Consider the following 12,661-nt stretch of genomic DNA (forward strand, 5'->3'; position numbering starts at 1 on the left):
AGCAGCCGAGCCGTGTGTTCACAGACTAATGATGGACATGAAGACTTTTTCAGCATCATTTACACCTGTCTATGGGACACCGGGGAGAAGAATGGACCACAATGCCAAAGTTAAAGGGCCTAATTAAGCGGTTTGATCTAAGTTATAAAGCTGTTTCTTGGTCAAAAACATAACCGGAGTTGTGTTTTGTTTCACTCACACATTTAGCACAAAAATCTGCATATTTAGGATGAGTTCTTCTCTCAAACAGAAAACACTCTACAATATTTGACCTTGTGATGTCATGTGGTAATACAAGAAGTGCTCCACTGTGTTTTTAAACTCTCTGAACAAAAGGTAAAAGGTAGCTGTTCACTTGAAAACCGCTTCATGACATCTTAAGGTGAATTTTGATCTTTGGAGATGTAGACAGACTAATAATCCAGGATTACTCAAACAGATTGGTTCTGGCTCGCTATGGGGCAGAGGGAGTAGTTGCCAGACTGACACCAAACATGATCGTGCAATCAGATTTGTTTGTTTCAGTGACGCCTTATTTGACACCTGCTCCTTATTATCCCCTTTTCTTTTTTGCTATTTATTCTGAATTTATTATTACCATTTATATGTTTTACTCTTTTATGTTATTATATTGTGATGTGTGAGCTACTGTGCCCAAATAATTTTCCTTGTGGATCAATAAAGTTTGTCTAAGTCTAAGCTCATAAGTCAACTATTAGTTACAAATAAAATCAATATGCGCTCACCAACAAATTTACATATTAATTTAATGCTTTGCTTAAAGATTCTGGAGAAATCAGCAATATTTTTCAGTCCAGTGTTTTTTTTTCCTTTATTTTTTTCTCACAAGCAGCCATATTTGTTTTGATACAGACAAGCATTTTCCTTATTGGCTAATAGGGGTGTGCAAAAATATCAAAATATCAATATATCGTGTCATTTAATGTGATGATACAGTATCGATATCACTGGCTGCTGTAACGACATATCACCAAGAGTATTTTTTGGTATATTTTACGTTATAGCGCTACAGTTTTGTTGCTTGTTGCTTGTTTAGAGGAAGGAAACTCATTTAAGCAACACATTTGACATTTTCACTGTTTTGAATCGAATTGAATTGAACTGAAATATATTGAATCAAATCAAAAGTGCACTGTATCGAGATATGTATCTTATCGTGGCCCATTTATCGAGCTATGTATCGTATCGGCAACTTCTTAACAATACCCAGCCCTATTGGCTAATCCACCTGTCAATCATGCTCATCTGAACTGATTCACCTGTGATTGGACTCGCATCTTCGTAAAATATTGAACATGTGTGCATTACGTATCTCAGGCAGCCAGCTTTCCAAATATAGTGCATTTCTACATGACCTTTGTGGACCCTTTTCATTACAAACAAAACAAGGCAGTTGACATTTAATGGGAAAAAGCTGATCTTTTCATTGTATATAAACACCTACTCCGACTGAAAACCTCTGAGTGATGCTTTTAAAGACTTGTCACTCTGCTCCGAGACTGTAAACGTCGTTGTGTTTCAATCTGATGCCTAAGAAAAGCTGAGGCACTACATCTCAGGCTTTATGCGGTATCATAAATATTTCAATGTTAAAACAAATAAAATATAGAAGAATACTGTGCTGCTGTCAATATTTTCCAAAAGACCTCACCAGCCTGCAGCTTCAACCCATATCCCCTTTCTGTTTAATATGCTTATCACGGATCTGGCTACACTCCTGCTTCAATTTTACATTCATGTACTGGGAAAAGCATATTTCAGATAGAACCAAGATAGGGGGTGGAAATTTTTTCTCTATGATGCTAGGGGGAAGGATCACATTCCTAAATATAGGTGTTCAAACAGGGTGACAAATTGCAACGTTCAAAGGACAATTCACACAGAAAAACGGTCTCTCTGCCAAGGTGCTGGTTTAAACTTGCAATGAAGTGTTGGATAGGTTAAATTATATGTCAAATTACATTATATAGTAAAAATGTATTGCGAGTTCTTCTTTGATAGTCCTGATGTATGTTATATTGAGGTTGCCACTGATTTAAACCAGATTTACTTCCTGTTTAGTTTAGATAAAATATACTGTATATGTATATTGATGTGGAAAATGTACACATATTTTAAGTTATGTCATCACACCTTAGCAAAGTAGAAACTCAATTTGTCAGCAGAACTGAAGGAGCAGCTTGGATGAGTGGAGAAACATATTAAACCAATAAACTTTTGTCCAGTTGACAAATTGATTTTCTCCTTTGCCATGGATTCTACCTGGATGACAGGGATTTTTCACTCATCAGATCTTAGTTAAACGTGGACTAAATAACTTTTTTAGGAGGAACATTTTAGGTAGTCATAGTAATGATGAAATATTAAAGACTAAAGATGTCCACCACTTTTTCGTATCCATGGAGATCTTATTGCTTTGCCTTTAATGTCCCAGAAAATATTAAATCCATCTCTATAAAGACAAGAGAGCAGTATAGCCAGACCAAATTACAGGTCAGATCTGTGGACAGGCAATCTCTCTCCCAGTAAGAATATGTATTCAAGATATTTCTGAGCAATAAAAAACACCTGTAATGAAATAAATACTACATAGACAGTTTCGATGCTATACTGTGGAAGAGTAAGAGCAAAGCAATGACATCTCCATGGAGGCAAGCAGGTAGTGGACCCTTCTCCAGAAAAGTTACATACTACTACTAATATTTTCAGCATAACTCTGACTATTTTAAGGGCCCATATTAAGCCAATTTCTGATCTATGTTATAATGTTGTTTCCTCATCACAAACAAACCCGGTGTTGTGTTTTGTTTTATTCACACAATGTTGAACACACAAATCCTGCGTATTTAGGCTGAGTTCTTCTCTCAAACAGAAAACACTCTGTTCCCCTTGTGACAGAGCATTTTGAGTAGACAGACTAATAACTGTTACTCAAACATGTGTAAATTAAACAAAACACACCTCCAGATATGGTTTTGATGAGGTAACAACATTATAACGCAACTTAAATCTCACAGGAGTCAAATTTCCGTAATATAGGACCTTTAAAATGTTGTTTCAAATATCCACTACACATGTCCACACTATTTAATTTCACCTGTCTCAAACTTGAGTGCAGTGCAGTTTACAGTATGTCTGCTTGTCTGTACATTGTCCAGACAGGGATTGGTGAATGTGGGAGTGTGGGCTTGTTGTGCAATAACTGAGGGCTATGTTGATACAGACAGTGACAAACAGTGGGTGGTAGTGACAAGCTGTCCAGTCTTCATGTAGGAGCTCAAATCAAGCAAAGACACTAGGGCCATCTAAACTATAGGGCCAGTGCCTCTCAGTGTGTGATGAACAAGTACAGACTCACCCCACACGGCTGGAAGATCAGTCCGTCTACTTCATGGCTGACCTGCGCCGTGAAGCTGCCTTCCAAAAGCTGAAAACAACACAAATGGTGGTTAAGAAACGAAATGGAGAACAAAATAGACAGTTGTTTTCATGGAACACTCTCATTTTGTTTTATTCACATATTTGTAGAGCAGTTATCCCAAAGTGCTGTGAAATGGCAGTGCACACTAGACGGTGAATAGTCACAGTTTTAGTGTTGAAAATGTCTATTGCAGATCAACAACTTGAATTAGTCAGATAACAGAGATTATATGACCAGCTAAAAGGCCTCTTTGAATTAGGCTCTCACCAGAAAAACATCATAGTTAGTACGGTTTGCAAAAATATCGAAATATCGATATATCGTATTGTTTAATGTGATGATACAGCATTGATATCGTGGGCTGCTGTAAGGATATATTGTCAAGAGTGTTGACCAAGTTTTGTATTCACCCTGTGTGTCTGTGTGTGCGTCTGTCCACCCGTGATAATACCGCCATTTATTTACAGATTGTCACCAAATTTGGTACGTGGTTCAAGCCCCCGTGCCCGATTCCGCAAAAAATGTTTGGTGACAATCCAAGGTCATTTGAGGTCACACCAATCAATTGAAATGTCATGCCCTTATAAAGGATAGGTAAATTCAGCAATTTCTGAACCATTTGCGGGCTAAAATATTCACCCAATCATCACACAAGTTGGCACATACATAACCGGCATACACTGGATGTTACAGGTTGAAACCGGTCGAGGTCACTTGAAGGTCAAGGTAACAAGGTCAAATATGCATTTTTGGTCATAACTATGTAAAGGATCGAGCTAGAGCAATGGGCGTGGTCTCAAAATCTCAGAAAAATTATACACAGACATTCTCATGTGTGACCAATATCACACAAATGTTCATGGGCACTGTACAGCTAGACACATTGCATTGTGGATATAACGATCATGTAATATGGGCTGGGCTCCTCATAAACCGGCTTCTGTGGTGATGAACTGCCCACACCGATGCCTCATGGGGGACCAGGTTGCTCTCTCTGACTGCGCTCGTTTTTTATTGAACTGTATCGAACCGATTTGAAATATATTGTATCGAATCTAAAGTGCACTGTATCAAGATATGTATCGTGGCCTATGTATCGAGGTATGTATCGTATTGGCAGCTTCGTAATGATACCCAACCCTAATCATTAGAGTGGTCAGATCCATTGACCCACAGGATGACATTGCAATTCAAGCTCCCACAGATAAATACTGCCATTGTGTCCGTGGGCAAGACACTTCCAGATCAGAGTCTGCGTACACTGGTGTATTTGTGTGTGTGTGTGTGCGTGTGAATGGGTGAGTGGTACCTTGATGAAAAGTGCTTTGAGTGCCTTGAAGGTAGAAAAGCGCTGTATCAATGTGACCATTAAATTGAGTCATAGATCAAGACCGCTTTAAACTTTTCACAAAAAAACAAATTTGTCTCATTCAGGTTATTTTTTTCAGTATTGACACTTGTTCAAATTAGCAGATTCAACACTAGTTTTATGATATCGCATCACTGGAGACATCAAAAACTGAGCGTTGTCGACCGAAATAGCTACAAATCATTAGGTTTGAGAAGTATGAGCGGATTTCATCTTCCCCATTAACACCAAATGCCCGGCACAGCTGTACTGCCATATGAGGTAGAGAAACCCCAGGGACTACATGGAGCTACTGTACGATTAAAGCACATTTTCCACATGAGGAGCAGAGGCAGAAGGCATGGTGACGAGAAGACAGGGGAATATTGTGGAGTCTGGAAACAGTTATGTTACAAACAGATGTAAAATGCAGTGTCAAAAAGTCAGTCAAGGAAGAAGCAAAACAAGAAAGCATTGAGCCCTCGAAAATGAGTCTGTGTTGAGATGTCAAAACATTTGCTGAGTGCTTTGTCTCCACAGCAAATGTAAAAAGTGACAACAGTTGTGTGAATTTTCTGAAAATAAGTTGGGGAAATTGCAATGACTTGTCTGTAGATGCAATTTATGGACTTGCTTGGATCGTCTCGCACTCAAATGTCCAAAATCCTTCAGTGGTGACATTTATGATCTAGAGATATAGTAGTCTAATGTTGGTCATAAACTGAAGTAATATTTATGCCAAAAACTGGCAGCAGTCTCTTAGAGGTTATTGTGGTCGCCTATGAAGCCAAAAGTTGTTGATGTGTTCTTGGACAAGACATTTTATTGACCTTGCCCATGTTTAAATGCGGGGCGCAGATTGGCAGCAGAAATGGCTTAACCTTGATGTATATGGGGAGTCTAATAATTATGCTTTTTTTAAAATTATGCCTTGATTTAAAATAGCTCAGTTATATAGTGAATTGGTGACCTAATTTGTATCACAAGTCTTTCAAATGTGGAAGACATCTCCTCACAATCAGAACAAAATATCTAACTTCTTCTACCCGAGATAAGTAATCGTTTGGTGCTTTGATTGATTCTGAGAAAATCCATGCTGTTTCTCAGTCCTTTTTGTTGCTTTTTCCCTTTTTTATGTTTAAGTCACCATGCTTATATTTGACTCGAGTGGAGCATGAGTCTCTCTGATTGGTTAATCCACCTGTCAATCAAGCCCTCTGAAATCAGGGAGACAAGATACGGCTCCAGATCCACTCATCTTTGTAAAGTTCTGTGAATTGGGAGGGTTTTTTTTCCCTCCAGAGGCAGCATATATGATAACTGACCTTATATAGTCACTGGAGAAGGACATACAGGTCATTAATGTGTAACTTTATCCGTATTTCTACTTTAAAAATCACACAAACTCATACAAACTTCAATCAATTTGGTCCTTGAACGCAGCACTGGTAACTAAACCTGAAAGGCTAATCCATGTACCAGACACCACACATCAATGAGTGAATCAGTGGAGTCAAAGTGTATGAAATTTGTAGCATGTGGCCTTCCCTATAATAAAACCAGGTCTACAGTCAATAAGAGGGTCTTCAATTTGTGTTTAATATTCTGCACCAGCGCCTTTAGAGAGCTCTACCGCTGTGACTGAGAAGGAAGAAAATCAATCTAAAAAACATCGTATCATCATATGCCCCAGAAAGTGTTCACGGTAATGTGATACCAAACGCCAAATCTAATATACGAGCACGCATAACTACACTTCCAGGAGTTTGAGGAGAGATTTTCAAAGGAAAGAACTCATGAAATGTGGAATGATAAAGTAAAAAAGGTGTTTCTGGTATCCATAAATGGGGTTGTATTCAGAAAAAGTTGACATTTGAATGATGAAATGGGGTGTAAGATGAGGGTGCGTGTCTTTTTTATCTTGGAAGCACAGCAGATTCCATTGTACTTTGCATTGAAGTGTTTGTACTGTATTTCAATTAGCAGCAATGTGAATATTTATATGAGCTATAATATCACAGCATGGATTTTCTTCCCCGATCTATAGTAGTGCATTATAGAGTGAAACAAACATGACCTTTATCGATCTCTTAGTCTTTGTTGATAACACCGCAGGAATGTCACTTAGTACAATTATCAACTAACTGGACTGTTGTGATATCAATGAATATTATACTGCTCAGTTATAGCCTTCCTCTGCGGCGTCTCGTATGACGGTACAGTGACGAGTTTGTAGGTAGACGTGATGGAAGGAGCTGAAACATCACAACAACAAACTAGCAAGGGCTCCTGTCTGACTGACTTTGTGCTAAATAACAAAATTGCTCATTTTGTTCTTAATTAAAAGTTAAGAGAAAGTCACGATGATTTGAAACAATATTTGTATGCTAAGAAATAATAATTTCTTAGTCATGTTCTGTGATTCATGCTTCAAAAGCACAATTTTCATTTGTTATACCTGTTTCTCTTCTTATTTCCCCTGTCAAAGTTGTATTTGGAGTGATTCACGCAGGTCTGAGCTTCTTTAAATCACTAATTTTCATTACTCAGTGTTGCAGAAAACTTCATAGCTTTTTCTTTTGATGACATTCAGTTTAAAGTTTGACAAGTATGTGTGTACTTACAAAAGTAGTAATGCAGTGCAGCCAGTGCATACTCTATAACCCAATCCTTTTGTAATCATGTATGTCAATAAAGATAACACAAAAATAAACTCCTACAGATTGCATCTGCCCATTTAAAAGAACCAATACAGTATATTCAGTTGGTGTAGATATAGTCGAAAAGACAGGAAATTGCCTTGGTCAATGAGCGAGACAGCTAATGCTCTGGGTATCAGGTATCATACACAACCCATCTGCCCTGGCACACACAGGGCTCTGCTTTTGAGGGAGGGTGGAAAAACAACATTGAGCTTCGAGTTGCCTTTTAAAATACACTCCTCCATCTCATGCCTGAATGAGAGAAAATGAAATGATGAAAATTTAATTAGCGATGCCAGGGCTGAGGACATTTCAATGGCCCTGACTATAACGCGGTGCTGTTTGGAGTCCTGGAACAAACATGTGAATGAAGGGCATTCGAGGCATAGTCGCTTTTGAGCAGGCTATGCAAATGGCCTTAGAACATCAAATACTGAGTCCCTCATACATAGCAGAGGAAAACACCGACTCACTGGGATGGAAGCTGCTGACAAGAACTATCTGAATAAAGTTATTAGATGTGTTCCAGTGCGTCAACTAATCAAAAAAAAGCCTCAAAATTCTGTAAACATCTATATTAGCTGAAGCATTCACTCAAATGAAATCATTTTCAAGGGCTATAGGCGTGGGAAATGTAAGCAAAATGCACATCTACACCATTCTAAAATAATGGCCTTTACACATAGAAAAGATAGACGAAATAGATGAGATGATACACTAACATTTATGTCAACTGTGTAACACAAAACCACAAAATTTAAACATGACTTAGGCAAGCTTTTCTGACACATGTGACTCAAAAACCTGGGCCACACTCTTGACATAGGCCAATATATTATTTGCAAATATCTCATGATCCTTTGAAACTAATTTTGTTTTATCAAAAAGTTTTCCGTGAGAGCGCATCAATATGCTCAGTGACATGTGGCCAGGGAAGGATTTACCTCACCAGTCATTTTGGGAAGAAAAAACTGCTCAATAAGGTTAAACAAATACTTAATAATACTATTTTCCTGTGATTTGTGGTGAGTTTTGTGATTTAAAATCACAAAATTTCCCAGTGCTTGTCGATATAAGGCACAGAAAGTGTTAGGAGGTGAGGCACACCTCTCGCTAATACTGCGGCCACATATGTGCAGGGAGATTATCTAATATCTATGATTCATCATTTGGGAGTTTACTGTAGCTCACTCGATTCATCTTTGAAGATCCAGATTAAAGCCCCAAAGGCTGCACTAGCACTGATTCATGACATATATATATATATATATATATATATATATATATATATATATATATATATATATATACATCACACACACACACACACACACACACACACACACACACACACATATACATATACATACTTCTATACAGTTTCTTGAAGAACTTGGCTAATAGGGATATAATTTGCCCCCAATTCCGTGTACCACAGGACCCCAAATAGTCCTGTTACCTGGTGGCTAACAACTTGAGATGGCACCTTTTATCTTTTGCAAAATGTCTCTTTGAAGTCTTCAGACATCACAATACAAGACACCGGATGTTTCCTCGACAAAATGCAACAGTAATCTACATGCACACAGCGAACAGAGCCAAGAAGCAAAGACTAGAGTGACTGCATAATGTCTTGATGAATAATAAATGGTGGATTGTCAAGAAAAATATTTGATTAAGCTGTAGACAGACGGAGTTGTCTAGTAACTCTGTGACAGTGCAGTTTCTATGTATGTGAAAAAGGGCAAAAAGTTACAGGTCTTAGAAAGTGTGACATAAATTTAAAATGTCTGTTATGACAACAACAATTATACTAGCAGATTACAAGTTGTGTTCAACCACTGAGCGGAAAATGTAAGTAACAATTACATCAGGAAAGTAGTTTAAATCAAATTTCAAGACACAAATGGAGAATCCGAACTGCGGGTTTCCATCAAACTTCGAGTGACATTTTATTAAATGGTACAAGGGCGGAAAATGGCTTTGATAGAGCCAGGAGCAAGTCTGTGCACACACAAAAAAAAGAATTCCTAATATTCCTAGTACTATAATGTCACAACTTCATGGTGAAATTCTTTTGAAAATTCTGATTACAAAAACTTGCTCGCTTTAGAAGCTCTCACTCAGTGAATCTTGCCCCGACCAGACAAAATAGACACTTCTTTCTGTTCATCTAAAAATGGGAAAACCTAATTGGAATACTTCCCATTTCTACGTTAAATGAAATATAGCAAAACTCCAGAAGAGAGTACAAGTCCTTTCTCCTTGTATTCTTCTATGAATCCTTGTACGACGTTAGAAGAGCAAATACGTCATTAGTACATTGAACACTTCCCTTGTGCAAGCATACATTTATTCAAAGCAGTAGCAAACTCTTGGGTCTGTATCTGTGAGGATGCCAGTGCAACATCAGTGCAGGCGCGATGATAAATGAGTCAGAGCAGATCACACAGGCTTGACAATCTCGCTGACACGGAGAAGGCAAGGAGCCAGCCTCTGAAGAAGAACCGGGGCCTTTGTGGAGGGAATGGTGTGTAGGCGGCTCCATTTCAGTACTGTTGCCATCTGAGCACACCCACAAGCGCATTCAAACAGCACGCCAACAGGGGCCCCGCACGGAGAGAAGAGCAATGACTTCCACTGGCACATCCTCCTACAGTAAGGAAGTTCCTCAGAGCGGTAGCACCGAGGGGCGGAGGAGCACAGACCCGGGCTTTTCTTCTTAAAACCCTCTTTGGAAAAAACACCAACAGGCTGTGAGGAGCGGTACAGTAGAGTGGTGTGGGCGGAGGGCAACAGCACGGCCCCATTAAGACATCAAGCTGTCACTGTTACACTTCAGGCCATAGACAAAACAGCATCAGAGGGAGTGAAGACGCTTACATGTGAGATCCTGACAATTAGATGAGGAGGAGAACGGAAAATGTTATAAAAAGGAGATTAAAAACTTGGCTACAGCTTCAACTTTTCGGGCGGAGGGTCTGTCAAATGTTTTTCTCAGTGGAGATGACATTGCGCTGTCTGGAATGTTTCACAGTATGGTTTGAAAACTTTCTATCATCATCAGACCAAACCAGACCAAGATACAGGTCAGATCTTGAAGAGGCGACCCCACTCACAGTCAGAATGCTCATTTTTCCTAAGTATTTTTGAGCTATAAAAACACCTAAAACTGAATAAATGTAAGGTTGAGCTGTTTAATGTCATACTGTGAAACATTCCAGGCAGAGCAATGACATATTCATTGAAAACAAGCAGGTGACAAACCCCCAAACAAAAAGTTACATAGTGCGTAGGTGTGCGCAAAAATATTGAAATATCGATATATCTTATTGTTTAATGTGATGATACAGCATCGATATCGTGGGCTTCTGTATTGATATATCATCACGAGTATTTTTGGGTATATTTTACCAATTTATTTTTTTAGAGGGCTACAGGTTTGTGGCTTGTTTAGAGGAAAGAATCTCGTTCATGTGACACATTTGGCATATTTACCATTTTGATGATTAAAATGTGTGTGTTTCATATGAACTTTTAAGACTTTTAATATCACAGCCATGATTTAGCCATTATTTTTTACTGAACCATGTTGAATCAATTTGAAATATATCATACTGAATCGTATCAAATCGAAAGCTCACTGTATCATAAGACATATCATAACTTGGCCTATGTATCGAGGTATGTATTGTATTGGCAACTTCTTAACAATACCCAGCCCTACTAGTGCACTTTTAAAAACATTTTACTATGCTTTTAGAATGCTCCCAGATGTAGCTACAGCCTTCAGCCAACACTCAAGCATCTTCCAATGTTTCCTTATTTTGTCTGTGGGTCTCCACCTGCGGATGTTGTTCAGGAGGTAAGAATTTGTCAAGCTCAAGTCCTCTTGATGAGCACCGACTCTGCATCGAGCTGCCTCTGAACTAGGGGAAAACAACTGATCCTTTGAGATAGGAAGCTGTCCTTTGGTCATGGCCCAAAGTCTTTTACATAAAGTGAAGGGAGGGAATGGCAAAACATGCTGTTTATTTATAGCAGATAGGAATAAAAAAAAAAAAAACATAGAAAAGAAAGTTTTGTGTAACCATTAAAGTGTTAAAGCTCAAAGCGTCAACAGCTTTAACATTTCAGTCAGCTAGAAAAATTACAAAATATATTGAGCAATACATCCATAATGGTAACAAAAAAAAAAGGTTGTCTGGTTTACATTTTTTTTCAAGTATTGTACGTGAATAACTACGATATGGTCATTGTTTTGAACACTCATGCCTCAGACTGGAGCATTTGTCCGAGAAGAAAAACAACATTTACTGATCGTCGACAAATCTATGAGTAAACACCACCTGCCAGCAGACTGAAAAAAATGACATGAATATTTGCCTTCTCTCCACAGTCTCTTCTTCAGAATTATGTTGTTTTGAATGTGACCTTGCCTTTGAATACTAGTTGCTATTGCTGATAATGACAACAGATTGCAAAGGCTGGACTGCTATTACTTGGACGCAAAATACAATTTAACAAAGTCAAAGGCTTTGAATCACTGGCCCGTGGTTCCATTTCCTCCAAAATAGGTATCATTTATAAAAAAACTGTTGAGCTGGAGTGCAGTGAATGTAGAGACACAGTTCCTTTGTTCAACATTGTGCAATTAGTAAAAGCAAAAATGATGAAGTGCCACCGTCTAAAACAGGTGATGAAAACGCTGCAAGGTGCGAAAGCCTCCCACTGTGACGAAGGAATCCATTTTGGAACACTGACTGCTGATACCCTGATTGGATTTTTTAGTTGAGTGGATGTGTCCAAAAATAACAATATAATAATCGGGGAGAATGAGGGCAATTAACTGAAATAAGACATTTTCGTTTAATCTACTGATATGAAGAGACATCATATAAGATTTAATAAAGTGTTTCTAAAGACATGAACGGTATGTGATCTGCCATCACAGAAATGGTCTGCCTGTGTGCGTATGTGGTTCTATTTGTGCCAGTTTTACATGAGATGCCGCTCCAGACACAACCCAATCACCACTGATTTATTATGAATTTATTTTCTGCTGATGACTTGTACAGGAAATGATTACGAAAAATGTTCTACAGCCTAATGTAATATAACTTATATTGATTGCTGATTAGTGGCACAAGATTGTTCTCCACAAGAGGT

General features: G+C 38.4%; 1 protein-coding gene across 1 annotated transcript in view; it reads right to left on the reverse strand.

Annotated features, from left to right (window-relative positions):
* The window catches only part of rngtt (RNA guanylyltransferase and 5'-phosphatase), a 149,788-nt gene that overhangs the window by 64,449 nt on the left and 72,678 nt on the right, over positions 1 to 12,661 (reverse strand). Inside the window, exon 12 of the mRNA XM_020939046.2 lies at positions 3,380 to 3,448. Coding sequence (XP_020794705.1) covers positions 3,380 to 3,448 — 69 coding nt within the window. The remainder of the gene's footprint in view (positions 1 to 3,379; positions 3,449 to 12,661) is intronic.

The sequence above is a fragment of the Boleophthalmus pectinirostris genome, unplaced genomic scaffold, assembly GCF_026225935.1.
Source record: "Boleophthalmus pectinirostris isolate CB_2022bp ecotype Guang Dong unplaced genomic scaffold, ASM2622593v1 HiC_scaffold_13, whole genome shotgun sequence".
Lineage (NCBI taxonomy): Eukaryota > Metazoa > Chordata > Actinopteri > Gobiiformes > Gobiidae > Boleophthalmus > Boleophthalmus pectinirostris.